At 45.4% G+C, this 18,596-nt stretch overlaps 1 protein-coding gene across 1 annotated transcript in view; it reads right to left on the bottom strand.

Annotated features, from left to right (window-relative positions):
* The window catches only part of LOC138293901 (coiled-coil domain-containing protein 159-like), a 236,959-nt gene that overhangs the window by 115,851 nt on the left and 102,512 nt on the right, over positions 1–18,596 (bottom strand). Inside the window, exons 3-5 of the mRNA XM_069233189.1 lie at positions 16,421–16,510; positions 2,960–2,993; positions 584–672 (exon numbers count right to left, since the gene is read on the bottom strand). Of these exons, the coding sequence (XP_069089290.1) occupies positions 584–672; positions 2,960–2,993; positions 16,421–16,510 (213 nt within the window). The remainder of the gene's footprint in view (positions 1–583; positions 673–2,959; positions 2,994–16,420; positions 16,511–18,596) is intronic.

Below are 18,596 nucleotides of genomic sequence, written 5' to 3'. Positions count from 1 at the left end.
CTCATTAATCTTCAGATGACCTACAATGCCTGATCTACATATGTTGTGCGATCGTCTGACCTCTGCATAGTATACTTTGTGCCAACCTGACCTGTGTAGATATTTACTGGCCTCTGTTCTGCGAACTTCCCAGTGACCTCAGCCCTTGGTACCCCCGCTAACCTCTACCCTTCATGCCTTTTGGTGGCATTCTCCTGATCTCTGCCATTTGCACCTTTTGCAGACCACCGGCTTCTGCTCCACATACAATTTGTTCAGCATGAAGTTGGCACTTCCTCCTTTCTGCTGACCTTGGCCTTCGACCATCTGCCCCTTGCACCTTCTGACTTTGATCCCACATACCTTCCATTGCCCTGTGCCACACCTACTTCAGCTGGTCTGAAGCTGACCTCTGCTACCTCCAACTTTGGCTGAACTTTTACCTCTGCCCCACCTACTTTCTGCAGGATGTGAACTCTCTTCATTCTGTCTTCTGTCATGTATATCTTCTGATCTCTGTGCCTGGTATCTTTTACTGGAATCTAACCCTCATAACTTTCACAGAACTCCACCACTTCTACCTTCTAACCAAAGCAGCACCTACCTTCTGTTGGGCCTGAAGCTGTTGTCGTAGATCCTCCACCTCATTTTTTAAGTCCTTCTGTGATTCGTCTGCCAGGTTTTGCAGTACACCTAGAATAAAGAGCAAGCACTTCAAAGCGCTGTCCCCAGCATTAAAATAATGGGGAAGATTTGAGGATCGGAAGAGAGCATAAGCAGATAAATCTCCTGCTCTTGCATTATGGTGTGCAGTGCTCTTTGGCGTGGATTCATTGTTAGGGATTCTTGGGTGGCAGTATACAGTGACATCTGCAATGTACAGTGTACTTTTCAAAGCACTATTTCTCCACTGACCCGTAAGGGGGAGGTGTGTGGATCAAATCATGTTTTTGCATCCTAGTGCACAGCACTCCCAATAAAGTCTTGATGGTGGTGTACTGACACTGCCAAACTCAGAACTCATTGCCAGATCCTCCCACAGCTAAAGCACTTAGAAATGGGCATCTGTAAATAGATGCTATAGAGATCAAGGCTTCTTGGAACAGGATATAGTACTGTCAATGTGAAGCTCATGCTGAGATCTTCCCAAAGCAGTCGCTATATATAGCTTGCTGTAGAGATGCTGAAGGCTGGTGGGCGTACTGGGCCAGAGGTGCAGATGCAAAAGAGTGTTCTTGCATGGTAATACCCATGGGCATGCCAGCTTCCTTTCCCAGATGGCATGTAGGTCTTGTATTTAAAGCACAGGGATGATTGCCAAACCACCAACAACTTATTCCTCGTATATCAGTGGTCTTCAAATGTTTAATGTGCACCTTCCCTAGTGTAAAAAAGGTTCGTCAAGACCCCCAACAGACAAACATTTTTCACAATTATTCCATAAAACTGACAGCTCAAAATATACTGAACAGTTCACACATTTCAGTTATGTTCAGGTATACAGTAACCAATGCAATCACAAGCATTATTACCAACATACTAGGGCCACCTGATCTCCATAAAGTGTAAGAATATCCAGTGTGATCCTTTATTACAAACAAAGGAAGACGCTTTGAAGTTTATTTGTACTTCTCCCCAAAAGACCATTGACACCCCTCCAAGCCCAGAGATGAGTGATACAAGATGCTACTTATGGTCAGTAGCAATTACAAAGAGGCTCACTGCCCCTCTGTTTTTTTCCCACTAAAATACAACAGTTTTCATTATGATGCTCCTTTTGGCCACTGCCTGGCATACCCCATGAGATCAAACCGTCTCACCTCAATGGTGCCTGACCCTCTGTTTGAAGACATCTGCCCAAGCTCAACACAGACAAGATGGAAGTAGTTATCTTCAGCCAATACACCTAAATCTGGGACTCCACCTGGCGGCCTGTCGAATTCAAACACATAGCCCTGCCAGAAACCCATTCAAGGAGCCTTGGAATAGTAATCAACAACCAACACACCATGACTGGCCAAATGAATGCAGTCTATCCAGGAATCAATGCTCAACTGATCAGTAGAATCCAGTCCATATAAAACTCATGTGAGTACAGGCTCACCTTCATCCTCCCACTTAGCACTCATTTTATCCTGCACTTCAAGGAGATCCACTGGTCTCCAATCAACAAACGAGCACTCTTCAAACAACTCATCTACACATACAAAGCCTTATACAACAATCGCTCTACGTACTTCAACAACCGCATAAACTTCCACAAACCTACGAGACACCTCTGCACAGCACACACTACAGTGTATTAGCAAAACCATATCCGGCAGTTATACCTTCTATCTCTCTCTTTAAGCACAGAATGACTTGCCCATGCACATCAAAGCCTCACCCTCAGTTCTTCATTTCAGTAAGAAAAGGAAGACATGGCTCTTTACCTAGCTCCAATCCTGGCTCGGCCCAATACAGCTCTTGCTTCAGGGCCAGGAAATCCTCCTGGATGAGCTCTGTGCTATACAAATACACATAACAAAACTATACATTAACATATAAACTTGAATCACATCATTCCCACCTGCAGAGGAAATCAGCAAGCATACCATAAGCCAAGGAGCTCCATCCTGGCCTGACTTTTACCTTGAGATTAAATTTGCAGGTGGGGGAGTTGGATGCCCCTCTCAGCATAGAAACCCCCTCTCTGCTATACATGCAAAGAGGCATTATGAGGTTTTGATGCTGTCTGTGTGAAAGGAGTGGCCTGTGCAGTGTAAAGTTACAGCTACAGCTTGAAGGGATATATGTGCTGGGTATGTCTCCAAGTGTTGTGTGGTACCATTTATATGTATGTGCTGCATAAACAAATCAATTTATAATAGTTTGTGTGAGCTGCTGCATCAATAAATCAACATATTTGTGAATCCTGGTATGACCAAATGCAAATGCTGTGAAAACTAGGGCTAGTAGTTGGAGATGAGGGGGCTCTTACTGTACAGCTTCACTGTCTCCATCTGCGTATCATCCTGTGAAAAGACAACAAAAAACTTTTTAGCAAATATTCTCTGTATGCAGGCTAGAAACAGACAACCATTACTCAATATAGTTCATCATTAAACATAGAATTCTTCTACTGCAACCTTGTGGCTACTTTAAATCTCAACCCATTGACGCCCCCATTGAGGCTGTGGCACCCTACAGGCTGAGGCCTCCCCATTACAGGCCAAAGAAAGCTGGGACCTTCCCAGCTATGGAACATTACAGACTAGCACCCTTCGCGTTGTCACACATTACAAAGGTCACCTGGGATACACTACAGATCAGGCCACCCTGCTGCTCAACATTACTGACAGGCCTATTCTGCTGTGTGACATTTCAGACCAAGGCATCCCTGTTGTGTGACAATAAAGACCGGGTCCTCCATGCTCTGGTGTATTTCCGACTAGGATACTTTCTACTTTAAGACATTAGAGAATTGGCCTGACCCCAGGACATCACAGACAATGTGAGACATTACATACCAGGCACTGCACGCTGTGAGAAATTACAGACCAAAGACTCTCTACTTTGGGACACTAGCATAAGGGGCACTGTCAGCTTTAAGGATATGTCCACAACCTATCTGCAAAATGGACAGGGTGAGCACATAGATGAATTGGCACAAGCCCTACCAATTGTGAGGGTGGACATGCACCAGATGGCTCCAAAGTCTTATTTGAAAGCAGAGCTGTTTGAATCCCGCCTCTTAAACGAGATACCATTTTTGGTCAGGCTATTAAAAGTTCTCTCCTGATCTGAATAATGAACTCTTTTTTTTAATAACTCAAACAATAAAGAACTTCGGACCACTAGAAATTCAGCAGTTGGGGGCCATCTCCCTCACATGTAATGTTTGTTTCGCTCATACTCTTGTCCCATTGAAGACTGTTTCTCACCCTCTCTTTCATCAATAACACCTGTAGCCCAATGGACAGGTATTTTCAGGAATGGTTGCTTATGTCTGAAACTTGTGGCGGGCAAAAACATGTGCACTTTCAGAAATATCTGTTTCTGGGTGGACTGTTCATATCTGTTCAGGTTCTATATCTTACATCATTCAAATAATTCTGAAATCTTTAGCCTTTGTATCACTTAATGATCCTTTCTCCATCATTTAATAACATCTTCATTTCTATTATGTTTCGTGTATTTGTAAAGCGCATTATAACCTGCAACGGTATCCTGGTCCTGAGCAGTTGTGTGTGGCTAGTCCTGCCTATTGTAGGTTGTTTAATTGAAAAGCCAGGTCTTCAGCTTCTTGCAGAATTCAAGATGAAAGGTGGAGGCTCTAATGAGGACGGGTAAGTTGTTCCACACTTTACAAGTGATGTAAGAGAATGACCGTCCTCTTGATTTGGTTCTGTATATGTGTGGGATGTGTGCAAGTAGGAGTACTGTGGAGCTGAGGTGCCTGGGTGGGTGGTGGAAGGAGATGCGACTACTCAGGTAGATAGTGCCTGGGTTGTGTAGTGCCTTGAATGCAGGTGTGAGGAGTTTGAATTGAGTGAGTTGGTGTATCGGGAGGCAGCGTAGTTCCCTAAGGTGTGAAGTGATGTGAGTGCTCTGTGGGAGGTTAAGGATGAGTCTGGTTGCCAAGTTCTGGATGGCTTGTAGTCTTCTACTGAGTTGCTTGGTTATGCAGGGTGTTGGAAACTGGAACTCTAGTTGGCAGAAATATGCACCCTGTCCAAGAAGGGACCACAATCCTCGTCAGGGTAAGTCAGTTACACTACCCAAATTAACCTGTGTTCACCCTCTGGTAGCTTGGCACAGAGCAGTCAGGCTTAACTTAAGAGGAAATGTGTAAAGTACTTGTGTAACACACACACACATACATACACACACACACAAACACACACACTGTAACACAATGAAAACACCACAAAAAGGACTTTACACCAGTTTAGAATAGATAATATTTATGAGAGTAAATCTAGACCAAAACAACACAAATCCACTCAGTAGAAGTCTAGATATTCATCATTTTTTAAAGATTAAATCAAATATAGTGCTTAGAGGTCACTAGCAGTCAAAAGATTATTCGAGGTTGTGAAGGACTGAGGCAAATCAAAGGTTCAGGCTAACCGCGATAGAGGGTAGGCTGGCTACAGAACCCAGCCAGAGTCCACTGAAACATTACCTTTGATGGACCAAAGTGTTTACGTCGAGGGCATGATGCATCGGTTTTTGCAGAAATCAGCTGCAGGACCCACTTCTGAGGCCGATGACTAGAGGGGACACCTCAAGAAACGACTGGACTCACAGATGGCAGAGTCCAGCAGCACTAGGAGAGTTGTAGGCAGTCTTTGATGTCCTTGAGACTGCAGAGAACATGGGGCAAGCCAACAAGCCCTTGGAGAATCTTTGGTTCAAGAATGTAGAGAATAGGTCCAGTCCTTCTCACTCCAGGCAAGAAGCAGCAGATGAACACAGCAAAGCAGGTAACAAAGTGGCAGTTCCCCCATACAGCACAGCACACAGCAAGCAGTAGGCCGATACAGCAATGCAGTTGCAGAGTGGCAGTCCCTCCTGGCAGCTCAGAAGGCCTTCTTCCTGGCAGAGTGTTCTTCGTTCCAATAGAGTTCTGATTTTGCGGGGTATGGGGTACTTATACCCAAATGAGCCTTTGAAATAGGTAAACCTACAAAGAGGCCTTTAAAGATCAAAAGGCCCCTGCCTTTCCTTCCCTGTCTCCACACACTCTACAGGGGATTATGCAGCCCTTTGTTTGGGGAGAGGCACAGCCCTATTCAGATGTAGTGCTAAGCTCTGCCCCCCATCGAGCCCGTTAATGAATGGCCCATTAGCCTGGTGATGGTTCATCAGGATGCAAATGTCACACCCTAGTTCCCTTTGTGTGTGACTGTCTAGAGGGAATGCACAAAGCCCAGCTGTCATCTACCTCGGACATGTATTCAGAGATGGGCCAAGGCACAGAATACTTAAGTTAAGAAAATGCCAACTTTCTAAAAGCAGCATTATCAGGCTTACAATTTAAAATTCGACTTCCCCGTAAGTTGTGATTTTAAATTGTGAGTCCAGAGACCCCGAACTCCATATTTCTATCTTTTCTCAATTGAAAGTTACACTTAAAGGATGCTTCAAGGTAGCCCCAATGTTAACATATGGGAGGGATAGGCCTTGCAGTAGGAAAACAAATTTAGCAGTTTTCACTACCAGGAAATGTTTAACTTAAAAGTACAGTCCCAGCTTTTTAAATACACTGCATCCTACCTTTGGGGCTACCAAGGGCCTACCTTAGGGGATGACTTATATGATAACAATGAAGGTTTGGGCCTGGCAATTGGGTACACTTGCCAGGTCGAAATGACAGTGTAAAACTGCACACACACACTTTGCAGTGGCAGGCCTGAGACATGTTTGAAAGGCTACTGTAGTGGATGGGCCAACCAGTGCTGCATGCCCACTAATAGTATTTAATTTACAGGCCCTGGGCATATATGGTTTACTTTGCTAGGTACTTACAAGCAAATTAAATATGGCAATTTTGGGCACACCAATGTTACCATATTTTAAGCAGAGAGGGCACATGCACGTTAGCACTGGTTAGTAGTGGTAAAGTGCCCTGAGTCTTAAAGTCATCAAAAACAATGTCAGAAAATGAGGAGGAGGAAGGCAAAAAGTCCGGGGATCACCGTGCAGAAAGGGCCATTTCGCCAGTAGAGGGTGTTCCCATAGTCCAGCTTGCTGGTGACTAGGGCGTGAGTAGCAGCTTTTCTAGTGTTGTTGGGTGCCATTTGAAGATCCTCCTCAGCATCTTTAGGGAAGCGAAGCAGGATGCAGTAACAGGGTTGACTTGTGCAGTCATGTTCAGTTTGCTGTTGATGACTATTCATAGGTTCCTGATGTGGTTTGTGGGTGTGGGTCCAAGTTCGGCCAGCCAGCAGTTGAAGTCCCATGGTGAGATATTGTTGCAAAAAATCCTTACTTCTGTCTTGTCGGTATTGAGCTTGAGGAGGTTGGTTTTCATCCAGTTAGCAACTTAAGTTAAGAGGGTGGTGAACTTATTTCTTGTGTTGGGGTCTTGTTCGAGAGGGAGAGTATGAGTTGTGTGTCGTCTTCGTAGGAGAGTAGGTTGATGTCACGCGTGCAGGTGATGTTGGCAATGGGGATCATGTATGCATGAAAGAGAGTGGAGTTGAGTGATAAACCTTGAGTCATAGTTTGCCGGCTTCCAGGAAGTAAGGTGCCAGCTGACACCTTATGTTCTATCCGTTGTGAAGGAGCAGATCCAGTGAGAGGGGGTCCTTAAATGCCAATCTCATGCAGATGAATGATGAGGATGCATGTGAGACTGTCAAATGCTGCAGAGAAGTCCGGAAGAAGTAGGGCAGCTATCTCTCCTCTGTCAAGGATCATGCAGATGTTGTCTGTGGTGGCAATGAGAGTTGTTTTCATATTGTGGTTGGGCTTGAATCCTGAGGTTGCTAGTGAGGCATCGGTTGATTAGTTTCTCCAAGACATTTGCTGGGTATGATAGGAGGGAGACCGGCCTGTCGTTGTAAAGCATGGCTGGGTCAGTGGATGGTTTCTTGAGCAGGGGGATAATGGTGACATGTTTCCAGGTGTCCAGAAATACTGCTGAGTCAATGGAGTTGTTGAGGATGGGTGTTAGTTCTTCACTGATCAGTAAGAGTCCTTTGGTGAAGGGTCAGATGGAGCCCCCGAGTGGATGGTCTTCATGGTAGTAGTGATTTTGATGACGGTGATGGCAAGCCACAAGGACAGGGTGAGTTCATGGCCATGATGGGAAGTTGAGTTGTGATGGTGACATGGTCCAGTTGAAGGTCAAATTTGCTGTTTATGAAGGTGAGTTTGCTACAGAAGAATTCTGAGAGCTTGTTGCAAAGGTCTTTTGAGAGGTTGATGATGCTGGAGGTGGCAGACGTTACAGTGAAATCTTTGATGATGGCAAAGATTTCCTAGCTACTGTTAGTGCTGGCCTCAATGCTATGTACAAGAGCTGTGAGCTTGGTGTTCATTATCTGATGGTGGTAGTGTCTTAGGGCTGATTTGAAGATGTCCTTAACTGTGGTGTCTCAACTTGTTCTCCATTTGTGCCCCAGTTACTTGGGGTGGCATTTCATCAGCCCTAATTCTTTGTGTACCAGCAGCCCTGTTACTGGGCTCTTGCCATTGGGTTGCGCTTAAAAGGTGTCAGGGTGTCGGGGCAAGCTGTGAACCAGCTGCTGAGGTTTTTGATGGCTTTCAGCAAGTTGCTGGTGTGCTCAGTCATTGCTCAGAGAGGGCAGAAGCCCACTCCACTCGTGAGATTCTTTTCCAGCTGCTGCAATTCCAGTGGCAGTAAGTCTGTGATGGTGCAGTATAGGTATGGCGAACCTGATGAGGTAATGGTCTGTCCAGGTCATAATTGCTGACTTGTCAATCATGATATTGCCGATTGAGGAGAAAATTGGGTCCATGTATGTCCGGCAGTAGGGGCGGGTTCAGTGATGTTCTGGGTGAGGCCAAGGTTTCAGAGGTTTTCTAAAAGTGCCGTAGAGATTGAGTTGGTGGAGTCTTTCAGGTGACAGTTAAGGTCTCTGATGAGGGTGAAGGTGCAGACGTCAATGATCAGGGGTGCGATTAAGTCTGTGATGCAGCTGTCGAAACTAGTACGGTGTCCTGGTTGTTTGTGTACAAGTGTTCAGTTCAGGGAAAAATTTGCTTTGATGCATATCTTAAACATGAGGTGTTCCATGTAGCTAGGGGAGGTGTCTGTGTAGGTGGGTCAGCTGATGGTATCTTTGAATATAAATAGCGACTCCACCACGGGCTTGTGCTGGCAGTCTTGACTAATGATCTTATAGCCGCAGGGATGCTGTGGCAATGTCCAGTGCCTAGGGTGGGTTTAGCCATGTTTCTGTGAGAAAGGTCAAGAGCATGGTCGTGCAATAGGTTGCATATCTCCATGGCATATTTGGTGAGCAAGGAAGTGTTGAGGAGCATGCATTAGAGTGTGGCATGTTGTTTGGTCGGTGTGAACAGGAGGCTGGTTTGAGTGAGTGTGATCAAGTGGGATGCTGGGTGCTGGTGTGTAAGTAGTGTTTTTAGGGTGCAGGAGAAAGCATGAGAACTTGCAAGAGGCACATGTCAATGCTTCTTCCGTGCTATGTGGTGCAGTGTGGCTAGGAGCTTGTAAGAGCACAGCTGGCTATTGATAGGTAGTGGGGAGAACCAGGGTTCTTGGCACTGGGCACCTTCCGGGCGTGGACATGCACAGACAGGCTTACCTATGGTGTGCCTGTGGCACACCTGGTGTATCCATCCACTGCATATCAGCGCAGCAGGCGTCATTAAAAATATGTTCAGGAAGGAGGAATCTAGGGTACTGTGGGCGGGAAATAAGTCATGTCACTATCTGTGCAGACAGATGCTGGGAAATCCAGTGATGTCACTTCCTGTACAGATGACCGCTGGGAAATCCAGTGATGTCACTTCCATGCAGGTGGTTGCTGGGTAATCCAGTGATGTTACTTCCTGTACAGATGGGCAATGAGAAATTAAGTTCTCTTGCTTGCCTTTTTCTTTCAAAGGCAGTTTTGGCAGGAAATCAGTGATGGCACTTCCTGTTATAATTCATGGTGGGAAATCCAGTGACGTCACTTTCTGTGCAAATGGGAAATTAAGTCCTCTTGCTTGGCTTCTTCTTTTAAAGACATTTTGGAGGGAACCCAGTGATGTCACTTCCTGTGCAGATGGGCAATGGAAAACTGAGTGAGATCACTTCTGCAGATAGATGCGTGAAAATCCAGTAAAATGTCCCTTCCTTTGCAGATAGATGACGGAACATCTAGTGATGCCACTTCCTGTGCTGATTGGCAATGGGAAATTAATTCCTGTCCCTTGGCTTCTGGAAACCAGTGATTTCACTTTGTATGCAGATGGATGATGGGAAATCCAATAATGTCACTTCCTGGGTAGGTGGATGAAGAGAAATCCATTGATGTTACTTCTTGTACAGATGGATGCTAGAGGAAAATCTAGTGATGTTACATGGGCAATGGGAAATGACGTCCCTGTGGAAAACCAGTGATTTCACTTTCTATGCAGATGGATGCTTGGAAACCCATGATGTCACTTCCTGTGCACATTGGCAATAGGAAATTAAGCCTTCTTGCTTGGCTTCTTCTTTTAAAGAAGGTTTGGTGGGAAGCTAGGGATGTCACTTCTTGTGCAGATGGATAATGGGAAATCTAATGTTACATCTTGTGAAGATGGACAATGGGAACTCATCTGGACTAATCATAGTAGAGACTCTGTTACCTGCTATTTCCACTCCACTCTGCTAAATGTGGCAGACATTTTAAAACTTGTTGATGCCCCCTTCATTTTAAGGGCCAGAGCTCAATGTTATTTGCTTCACGGAGACTTGCATTACCTCCAACAACAACCTGCTTATCAAGAGGTCAAAAAACAACATGCTCCATATATCCAACCCACCATGCTCAAAAACACACACTCCAGAAAATACTAGCTCCCTGAACATATCATATACAACCTTATGAGATGTTCCACTGCTGGATTCTTCACTGCTAGATACATTTCCATTTGAACAAGCCATGAAGAAGGCTTCAATCTGTGCAAAAAATCCACCCTGGAGGACATGCAATAGTTGCCCATGGCTGCAAAACTAGAGTGCAAGGCACACACAGCCATGTGCACTACTGCTTAAAAAATAAAGCAGTCAATCTACAAACTGACAACACATGCCCTGTGAGAGCATGGCAACGTTCAAAAACCTATGATGTGCTAAGAAAAAGGCGTCATTAAGGCAAAGTAAGTAAAGTGAAGCAATGTCATTCCTCTAGCCAAAAATCAATCCTGTGCTCCGTAGATTAGATAGCCTATTTTGCTGCCAATCTCATCTGTTACCTACCCCATCACACCACCTTAAACCCCCTGTAACAGCCATAACTCTGTTCATCAATACAATTGCTCTAATAAGAGAAGGCTAGATTATGACGATCAAATTTCACCCTGTTTTGAACATGACACTCATCTGCCCCCTGCCATTTCTACCACATGCTCCTTTTCAGCTATATCCTTGGTATCATCTGGGCCATGAACACTAATGTCCAACCCATCAATTCTGCATAGGACTCCACTCTTGCATGAGACCTTGACAATCAAGCAAACCTTTACGACTCAATTTGCTATAACCATATAACGAATTATGGGGGTTATTACAACTTTGGAGAAGGTGTTAATCCGTCCCAAATGTGACGGATATACCACCAGACGTATTACGAGTTCCATAGGATATAATGGACTCGTAATACGGCTGGTGGTATATTCGTCACTTTACCGCCACTTTTGGGACGGATTAACACCTCCTCCAAAGTTGTAATAACCCCCTATGTCTGCAAATAATCCCCCCGACCCCCAAGTATTTGTGTATTGTACTGCTCTTCCTACCACAATCCTTCAGCCAAAACAAGTCCAAAATGAAGGCACCAAAAAGTATTTTAGGAAGGTATTATAGAATGTGTCTCTTTATTGTTCTTGCTTCATCAAATACAGCCAAGCAGCCAACGCATTTTGCTCATGCCACAAGAGCTTCATCAGGGCTTACAATCTGTAATTGATTTCCCATACAGGTGTTTGTAGTTATTCACATGTCCCTCATTGATACCAGTTTTATTGCACCATAGTCTCAGTGGAATATCCCACCTTTTTTTAGCGGTGTTGAATGAGAATGCAGAATCAATATACCGATAACGGTATTAACATGTATCAAAAGATGGATATTCCACTGAGACTATGCTAAAATAAAACTTGTCACTGTAGTTTATGTTGAATAACTCTCCAGGGTTCCATTCCATTAATTCCTTTGTCCTATCCAGGAAGGAAAACAATTGTTCTGCATTCAAGTAGCTTTAAGTGGAATGCTTCCTGTTTGACTTCACCTCCTAGAGACATTCGGTGGGGCGTGCTCCGTTTTCGCAATTTAAGTGCGTTTAAAGCACAGCCCTCTGGAATTTTCATGCTCTTAAGATGTGGGTTGTTCATTGTGAAAAAAAGGAATGCAAAATGTTGATGAACTGCTCAATGTTTTCATTACGGACTGTAAGGAAGCCTTATTTCAGTATGTGAAGTGTAGATTATGCAAATTAACCTCTGCAACCTAAATAGTACATATATATCCTCATTCTAAGAGAGAACGAGAGAGAGGGCGCAAGAGGGCGAGAGAGAGAGAGAGGCAATGTTATCTGATACACAACAGATAACTATGTATCATAGGTCCAAAATGGCATCTTGGATTTTCTGACACTTAACAAAATCCTCAAGCTTCAACCTTGTTATTTATCATGTCACTAAAACACATTAACAGTATTATACGTTATACCCATATTGTACAGTTACCCAGTTTGTACCCTGTGATTAAGAATAACTGAAATATTCCTGCTCCCCAATCCGCCTGGTAAACATATTACTGAACTCCTGACCACTGAGGGAGGCATGACTGTCAATAATCGGCATTTGATCGAGGAGTTCTTGCAGTATTACCAACAACTCTTCGCCTCGTGTATAGGTGTGGACGCAGCTAGAGTCGGGGTCTACTTATCTGAGGTTGCAATGGTCTGGCTGACGGACTGACAGCAGCGATTCCTAGCTGTGCCTATCACAGTCGAGGAAATCATCCAGGCAATTGATGCGCTTCATGGCTCCAAGGCCCCTCTGCTAGATGGCCTAACAGGCAGCTTTTACAAGGCCTACAAACATTTGCTGGCCCCCATCTCCTTGAAGTCTACGCGGAATCCCTTTAGTCACGCACTCTTCCCCGCCACTTTGAAAGAAACTGTCATAATGCTGCTCCTTAAGCCCGGTAGTGCAAAGGCCGCCCCCAAAGGGGGTATAAAGGGCCGGTGCCTTAACGGCTGCCTTGGCCCGGAAGGGACCGGTCAAACCGGTTTGGGGAAGGTGCGCGCCAACTAGGTGCCAAAGGGGGGGAAGGTATGGAAAGAAAGCAACCAATGGGGAGGGGGGGGGTTGCTGTCATTCAAACCCACCAATAGAATTACCGAAAGCCCCAACAAGGGAGTGAAGAGGGAACATTTAAGAGCGCGGTTGTCCCGTTAGGGGTAGTTTGTGTTCGGGTCTCATGCAAAAATATACTTCAGCGCAGGCCGTCGCACGCTTGTCCACATTAATAAAGCGGCCAATTTGTCCACAATTGAAATTACTCTGTCAACGTCTGGTTTCCTGCATGCCTGTATGTCATATGTAACGTAAATGCATAAAATGTGGTTCCATAATGCCAGCTCTGGAGTGTGACAAGTGCAGGAGTTAATGCTCCTCACCTCTGTACCTCCTACAGACCTCTTTCACTCCTAACCATGATAATAAAACCCTCACCAAAGTAACTGCAACACGCCTGGTGCTCTTAATGGAGCAAATTATATTGCCAATGTAAACTAGCTTTGTTCCACATCGCTCCACCGCACTCAACCTTTGGATTATCTTTGCTGTGCTGAATCACAACTCTCCAGACCTACCCTCAGCGACTGCCCTCCTCGCTGCTGAGAAGACATTCAATTTGCTCAAATGGCCCTTTCCGAAGGCAACATTGTTCAAATTGAGTCTCCCGCATAGGTTCCTAGACTTGAACATGTTATTATATACTCACCAAAAACCAACTAAAAGAGGGGTTTGGAAAAAGGGAGATTTGGATAGAAAAATCCTGGTCCTGTGTATAGAGCTCCCAATACATGTACAAAAACAAGGTATACACAGTTCCACAACGTAAGTATAATCAGGAAAACCACATTGGGTCCTGATCTAAGGAAAAGATCGTAAAAAAGAGAGAAGAAAGAAGAAAGAAAGCCAGGTCCCTGGAAAATTAATTATTTTGGAACTATTGTTTCTAAACCGGGCATATATCTCAAAAGATCTCCGGCAAAGAGCCCCCCTTGAGGGGCCCGTCAGGCATTGCAGCGCCGGCCTGACGTGGAGCAAAGCCCGAGGATGAAGCATGTCACCTTTGGTGAGTGAGGGCTCTTGTTCCAAAATAATTAATTTTCCAGGGACCTGGCTTTCTTTCTTCTCTCTTTTTTATGATCTTTTCCTTAGATCAGGACCCAATGTGGTTTTCCTGATTATACTTACGTTGTGGAACTGTGTATACCTTGTTTTTGTACATTATATACTCACCCCCTGTGGCCCGCTTGTGCAATAATGGTTCTACTACTGCTCCGTTTCCAGTGTCTAGACTGCCCCCTGTCACCTTTAGTATTTATAATCGCCCTGGACCTGCGTGTCTGGCAACTACAAGAGAGACATCTACACCACGGCCTGAGGTTCCGGCACGGATCCCTCTTGACCTCTGTGTACGCAAATGACAGTCTTATGTTTGTTTTAAGTTTGTCAGGGACTCCACCTTTAACCTTGCTCCACTCATCTGTGAAGTTATACGTTTTGGGTGCCTCTCTGGTCTCTCTACAAATTGGAGTAAGTCAGAGCTTTTTCCTGCTCACGGCTGGCTTGGCATTGTTTCACACTACTAAAAAGAAATGCTCATTCGCCTAAATTATGGTCCAGCAACCGCCAAGCTCCCCACTCAAATTGAATGATAGGTCAAGTTACCATTATTGTATAGCCATTTTAAAAATACTATTCCTCCTGCCATTCCTATACCTATTTACCTATATTCCGATCCCCCTGACTAATAGCTTTTTCACAACTTTCCAGAGTTTCTTGCTTCACCCGTTGGCCTAGGATCAGGAGGGAACCCTGATACTCCTGTATGACCAAGGTGGCTTTGGGATACAGGATCTACATTTTTACTTTTTAGTTGCACAGTGCCATTTTGCATACTGCTGATATCACTGCGATGCCCGCCTACCGTACCTGAGGACAGAGGTGGACCAGGCTGTAGGGCTTTCTCTCTCCTCTATATTACCACTGGGAGTACCAAGAGATCCTGCTGATATTCAAACGGTGGACACTACTACTTGGGCCTGGGCGAAACTCTGCCGGAATTACTCTACTCCCCAGCACTACCTCTCACTCATAATTCATGGCTTCCCTTAACCCAAAAATACATTTTGCAATGCTTCCTACGGAGACACACCTTACATACTCTAGGGGATATTTTCCCAGATGGACAGGTCATAACACATGACACACTCACTGCTTCTGGGATACCCACGCATATGGACCATTTACTACTCTGCTGCTTACACAATACACTACATGACAGCATTCCCTTGTATCCAGTGGCGCCTCACAAATTTCTCCCATTGACAATCATAATCACGACCACCATGAGATCTCACTTGGTCTCCAGGCTTTATCAGACTTGTCTAGCTCTCAATCCCAGAGCAGCTAGAGTTTGCTCGGCATGGAAACGTGACGTGGGTAACCCGATACCAGACAAGACCTGGTCCTATTACTGTACACAAATTAAGCTTATCTCCCCCAATCACAGACATAAGCTGCTACATTATAAATGCATCCATTGTGCTTACACCACCCAGCGGGGCCTTGCCAAAATTGATGCCACCAGTCCCACCACTGCTTGAAATGCAGTTCTGCACACACCGATTTTCACCATCTTGAGTGGACCTGCCCTAACATTCAGTCCTACTGGCTCCAAATTCTGGCCTTGATCGCCACTATGACTCAACTCCAGTTGGAACCAGACCCCTTGCTGCACTGCTGGGTTACGTTAAGCCTCTACTGCCCACCTCCCACAGTTTTGCTGTCATGGTGCTCATTCTGGCTAAACGCTGTATTTCCATCTGTTGGGGTAGTGGTCGCTCACCCACCACAGATGGCTAGCTGAAGGATATGATTTACTTTGAAACCACTAGGGAAGTTTATGCTACTCTCAAGCCCCCCATCTCTAGGTCTAAAGATATTTGGCAACCATTATGTGACTATCTGCTCATTTTGGATAATGTTAAATCTGGTGATGATACTGGTTAAAGCTCAAACTATGTACAAGGTATTGACATGCCCTGAGGTCTTCTACACGGCTCTGTGGTATTTGCCTATCTCCACCTCATTCCTCTACCCTCCCCCCAGCTCCTGGCCTTCAATCTCTGTAACCCCCATGTGCCTCTAGTTATTCATCTATTTACTTATGTACAACATCTGGTTTATGTTTACTGTGTACTACTGCAGTGCTCAAAATGTGACTCATATCTAGATGTTTTTTCTTTAAATGTCTGTGTTCTTTCCCTGAAAAACGTCAAAAATAAAGTTTAAAAAAAAAAGAATTAACTGAAATAAAACTTAGTTAACATTAGATGCAGTTGGAGTGACATAGGCTCTATTAAACAAAACCCCAAAACATTAGAAATGTGCCAGGTACCAACTGAAGCTTAACGTTCTCCACCTTAATGTATTGTGAAAGACACAAATATATAGATCGCCTGTGGATTTTTACCTGTCCTGAGCAGGCCAAGGACACGGGCTGGCATGAGGGAGCGCTTCGACATGCCTTGCTGAAATCTCGAGACCTGCGATTACATTTGTCCTGTGAAAGACCAAAAACAAATCCAAATTAATATTTTAACAGAACAAGTGTTATGAACCACCCTCGATCTCCCGTTAACATTAAAGAGTGACCATGTCACCAACCCTCAAGTGTATGTCATCTTAAATTACCAACATCAAAAAAGGGACAGGGAGGTTAATGGTCCAGTGTACAGCCTCCCAAGATACTAATAACACAACAAGGAGTACACTGTCCCAAAGGGGAACTAAGGGAACCTACAAGTTTAGGAGCAAGAGCCCTCACACATCCTTTCGGATGTCATGCTTCATCATCGGGGTGCTCCTCGTCAGACCGGCACTGCAATGTCTGACGGGCTCCCCGTGAAGGGGCTCTCTGCTAGAGATCTTTTGTGGTGACTGCCGTGGTAGAATGTAATAGGGTGATACCTACGGGCAGACACTATTCAAACAGGAGAGAGAACTAAAATTGGTTCTAAACCTCAGCAAACATCACTATTTCATTTGTCAAAAAGCAAAGAGGATTAGACCAAGATTAAAAGCAACATGAAAGTGATAAGATGAGAGATAATGCTCAGCCACTTTCTTTAATGAAGTAAGGTCAAACACTACCTAGGCATCCACTTCGGCCTCCCACTTCCCCCATATCCTGTCATATTTATTCGGGCATCCTCTGGCCTCGTATACCAATTTTTCATGTTGTGCACACCAGTCCATCCCCCGCCTCCATTTAGCCAGTGCTGGGGCACCTCTGGTTTTCCAATCCGCCATTATATCCCTCTTGGCCACCAGGCATGCCACCCCAAGGAAGGTTCGGTCTGATCTTCTCAGCCCAATGTCTCCCATGATCCCCAATAGGAGGGGCAGTGGGTCCCTTTCTATGTTTTCCTGTAGGGCTCCTGAGATCTCCTGTAGGACCGCTCCCCAGTAGGTCACTATGCCTGGACACGTCCATACCATGTGAAAGAAGTCGGCTGCGGGGTTCATGCATCGCGGGCACTCCGCTGTGGGTTGGAGGCCCGCCCGGTGTAGTTTGGAGGGAGTGAGGTATGCTGTGTGGAGGTAAAAGGTCTGTATTAACCGGAAGCGGGTGGCCATTGTTAGGGTACGGGGGCCATCAGTGCTTCGCTCCAATCCATCTCTTCCAAAGGGCCCACCCATCCCTCCCATCTCTGGTGGAGCCCCACTAGGGAGCAGGCAGTGTGAGCGATCAAAGTACGGTATATCTGGGAAACACCTCCCCTACCCAGGTTCCCCATCAGTACCTTCGCTTCCATGGGGCTATATTCGGGTATGTTATCTCCTACCTGCATATGTACTAGTAGGGCGTGGCGGAGCTGGAGATACTTATGAAATTGTGTCTTATTTAGGGAGAAGAGTCTCTGTAGGTCCCCAAATGATCGCATATGTGACCCTTCCCAAACATCGCCCAGAGTGGAGATTCCTATATTATCCCATTTATGGAAACCCTCCAGGTTCACCACTTCCTTTAGGTGCTTCCCGTGCCATAGCGGAGTCCGCTGGGTAAGGCGCCCCCACCACCCCGACAGTTTCTGGGCCATTCGCCAACCCAATAAAATCACCTTAGTCACTTCCGGGATGTCCCGGGAGATCGGGCCCCCATATAGGGTGTCAAAGATCCGCGGGTAGCCCAGCGATCGGAGTTCCAACTGATACGCCGGGTCCGACCACCCGCCCCCAACCCAGTCATTGATCATGAGCAGGTGCATCGCAAGGAGGTAATAATGGATGTTGGACATGCCCAGTCCCCCGTCGTAAACATCTCTTTGACAGGTTTTGAGCTCTAGGCATGGGCGGGTGTCGTTCCACATGAATTGACGCGCCAGTGAATCCATCTCGCTAAACCATTTCTTAGGGATGGGGTGTGGGAAGTTTTGCAATAAATAGAGGACTCTGGGGAGGATCATCATCTTGTAGAGTGCTATTCTGCCAAGCAGATTTAAGGGGAGAGTCTTCCAGCGCTGTAGGTCAGTTCTAATTCTTTTAGTTAGCGGCGTCATGTTGAGCTCCCATGTCAGCTCAGGGAGTAATGAGATATGTATTCCCAAGTACTTAAAACTGTTCCTTCGCACTGGGATGTTGCGCAG

This window comes from Pleurodeles waltl, chromosome 4_2 (assembly GCF_031143425.1).
Source record: "Pleurodeles waltl isolate 20211129_DDA chromosome 4_2, aPleWal1.hap1.20221129, whole genome shotgun sequence".
Classification (NCBI taxonomy): domain Eukaryota; kingdom Metazoa; phylum Chordata; class Amphibia; order Caudata; family Salamandridae; genus Pleurodeles; species Pleurodeles waltl.
The sequence above is the reverse complement of the archived record's forward strand: the minus strand, read 5'-3'. Positions and strand labels throughout refer to the sequence as shown.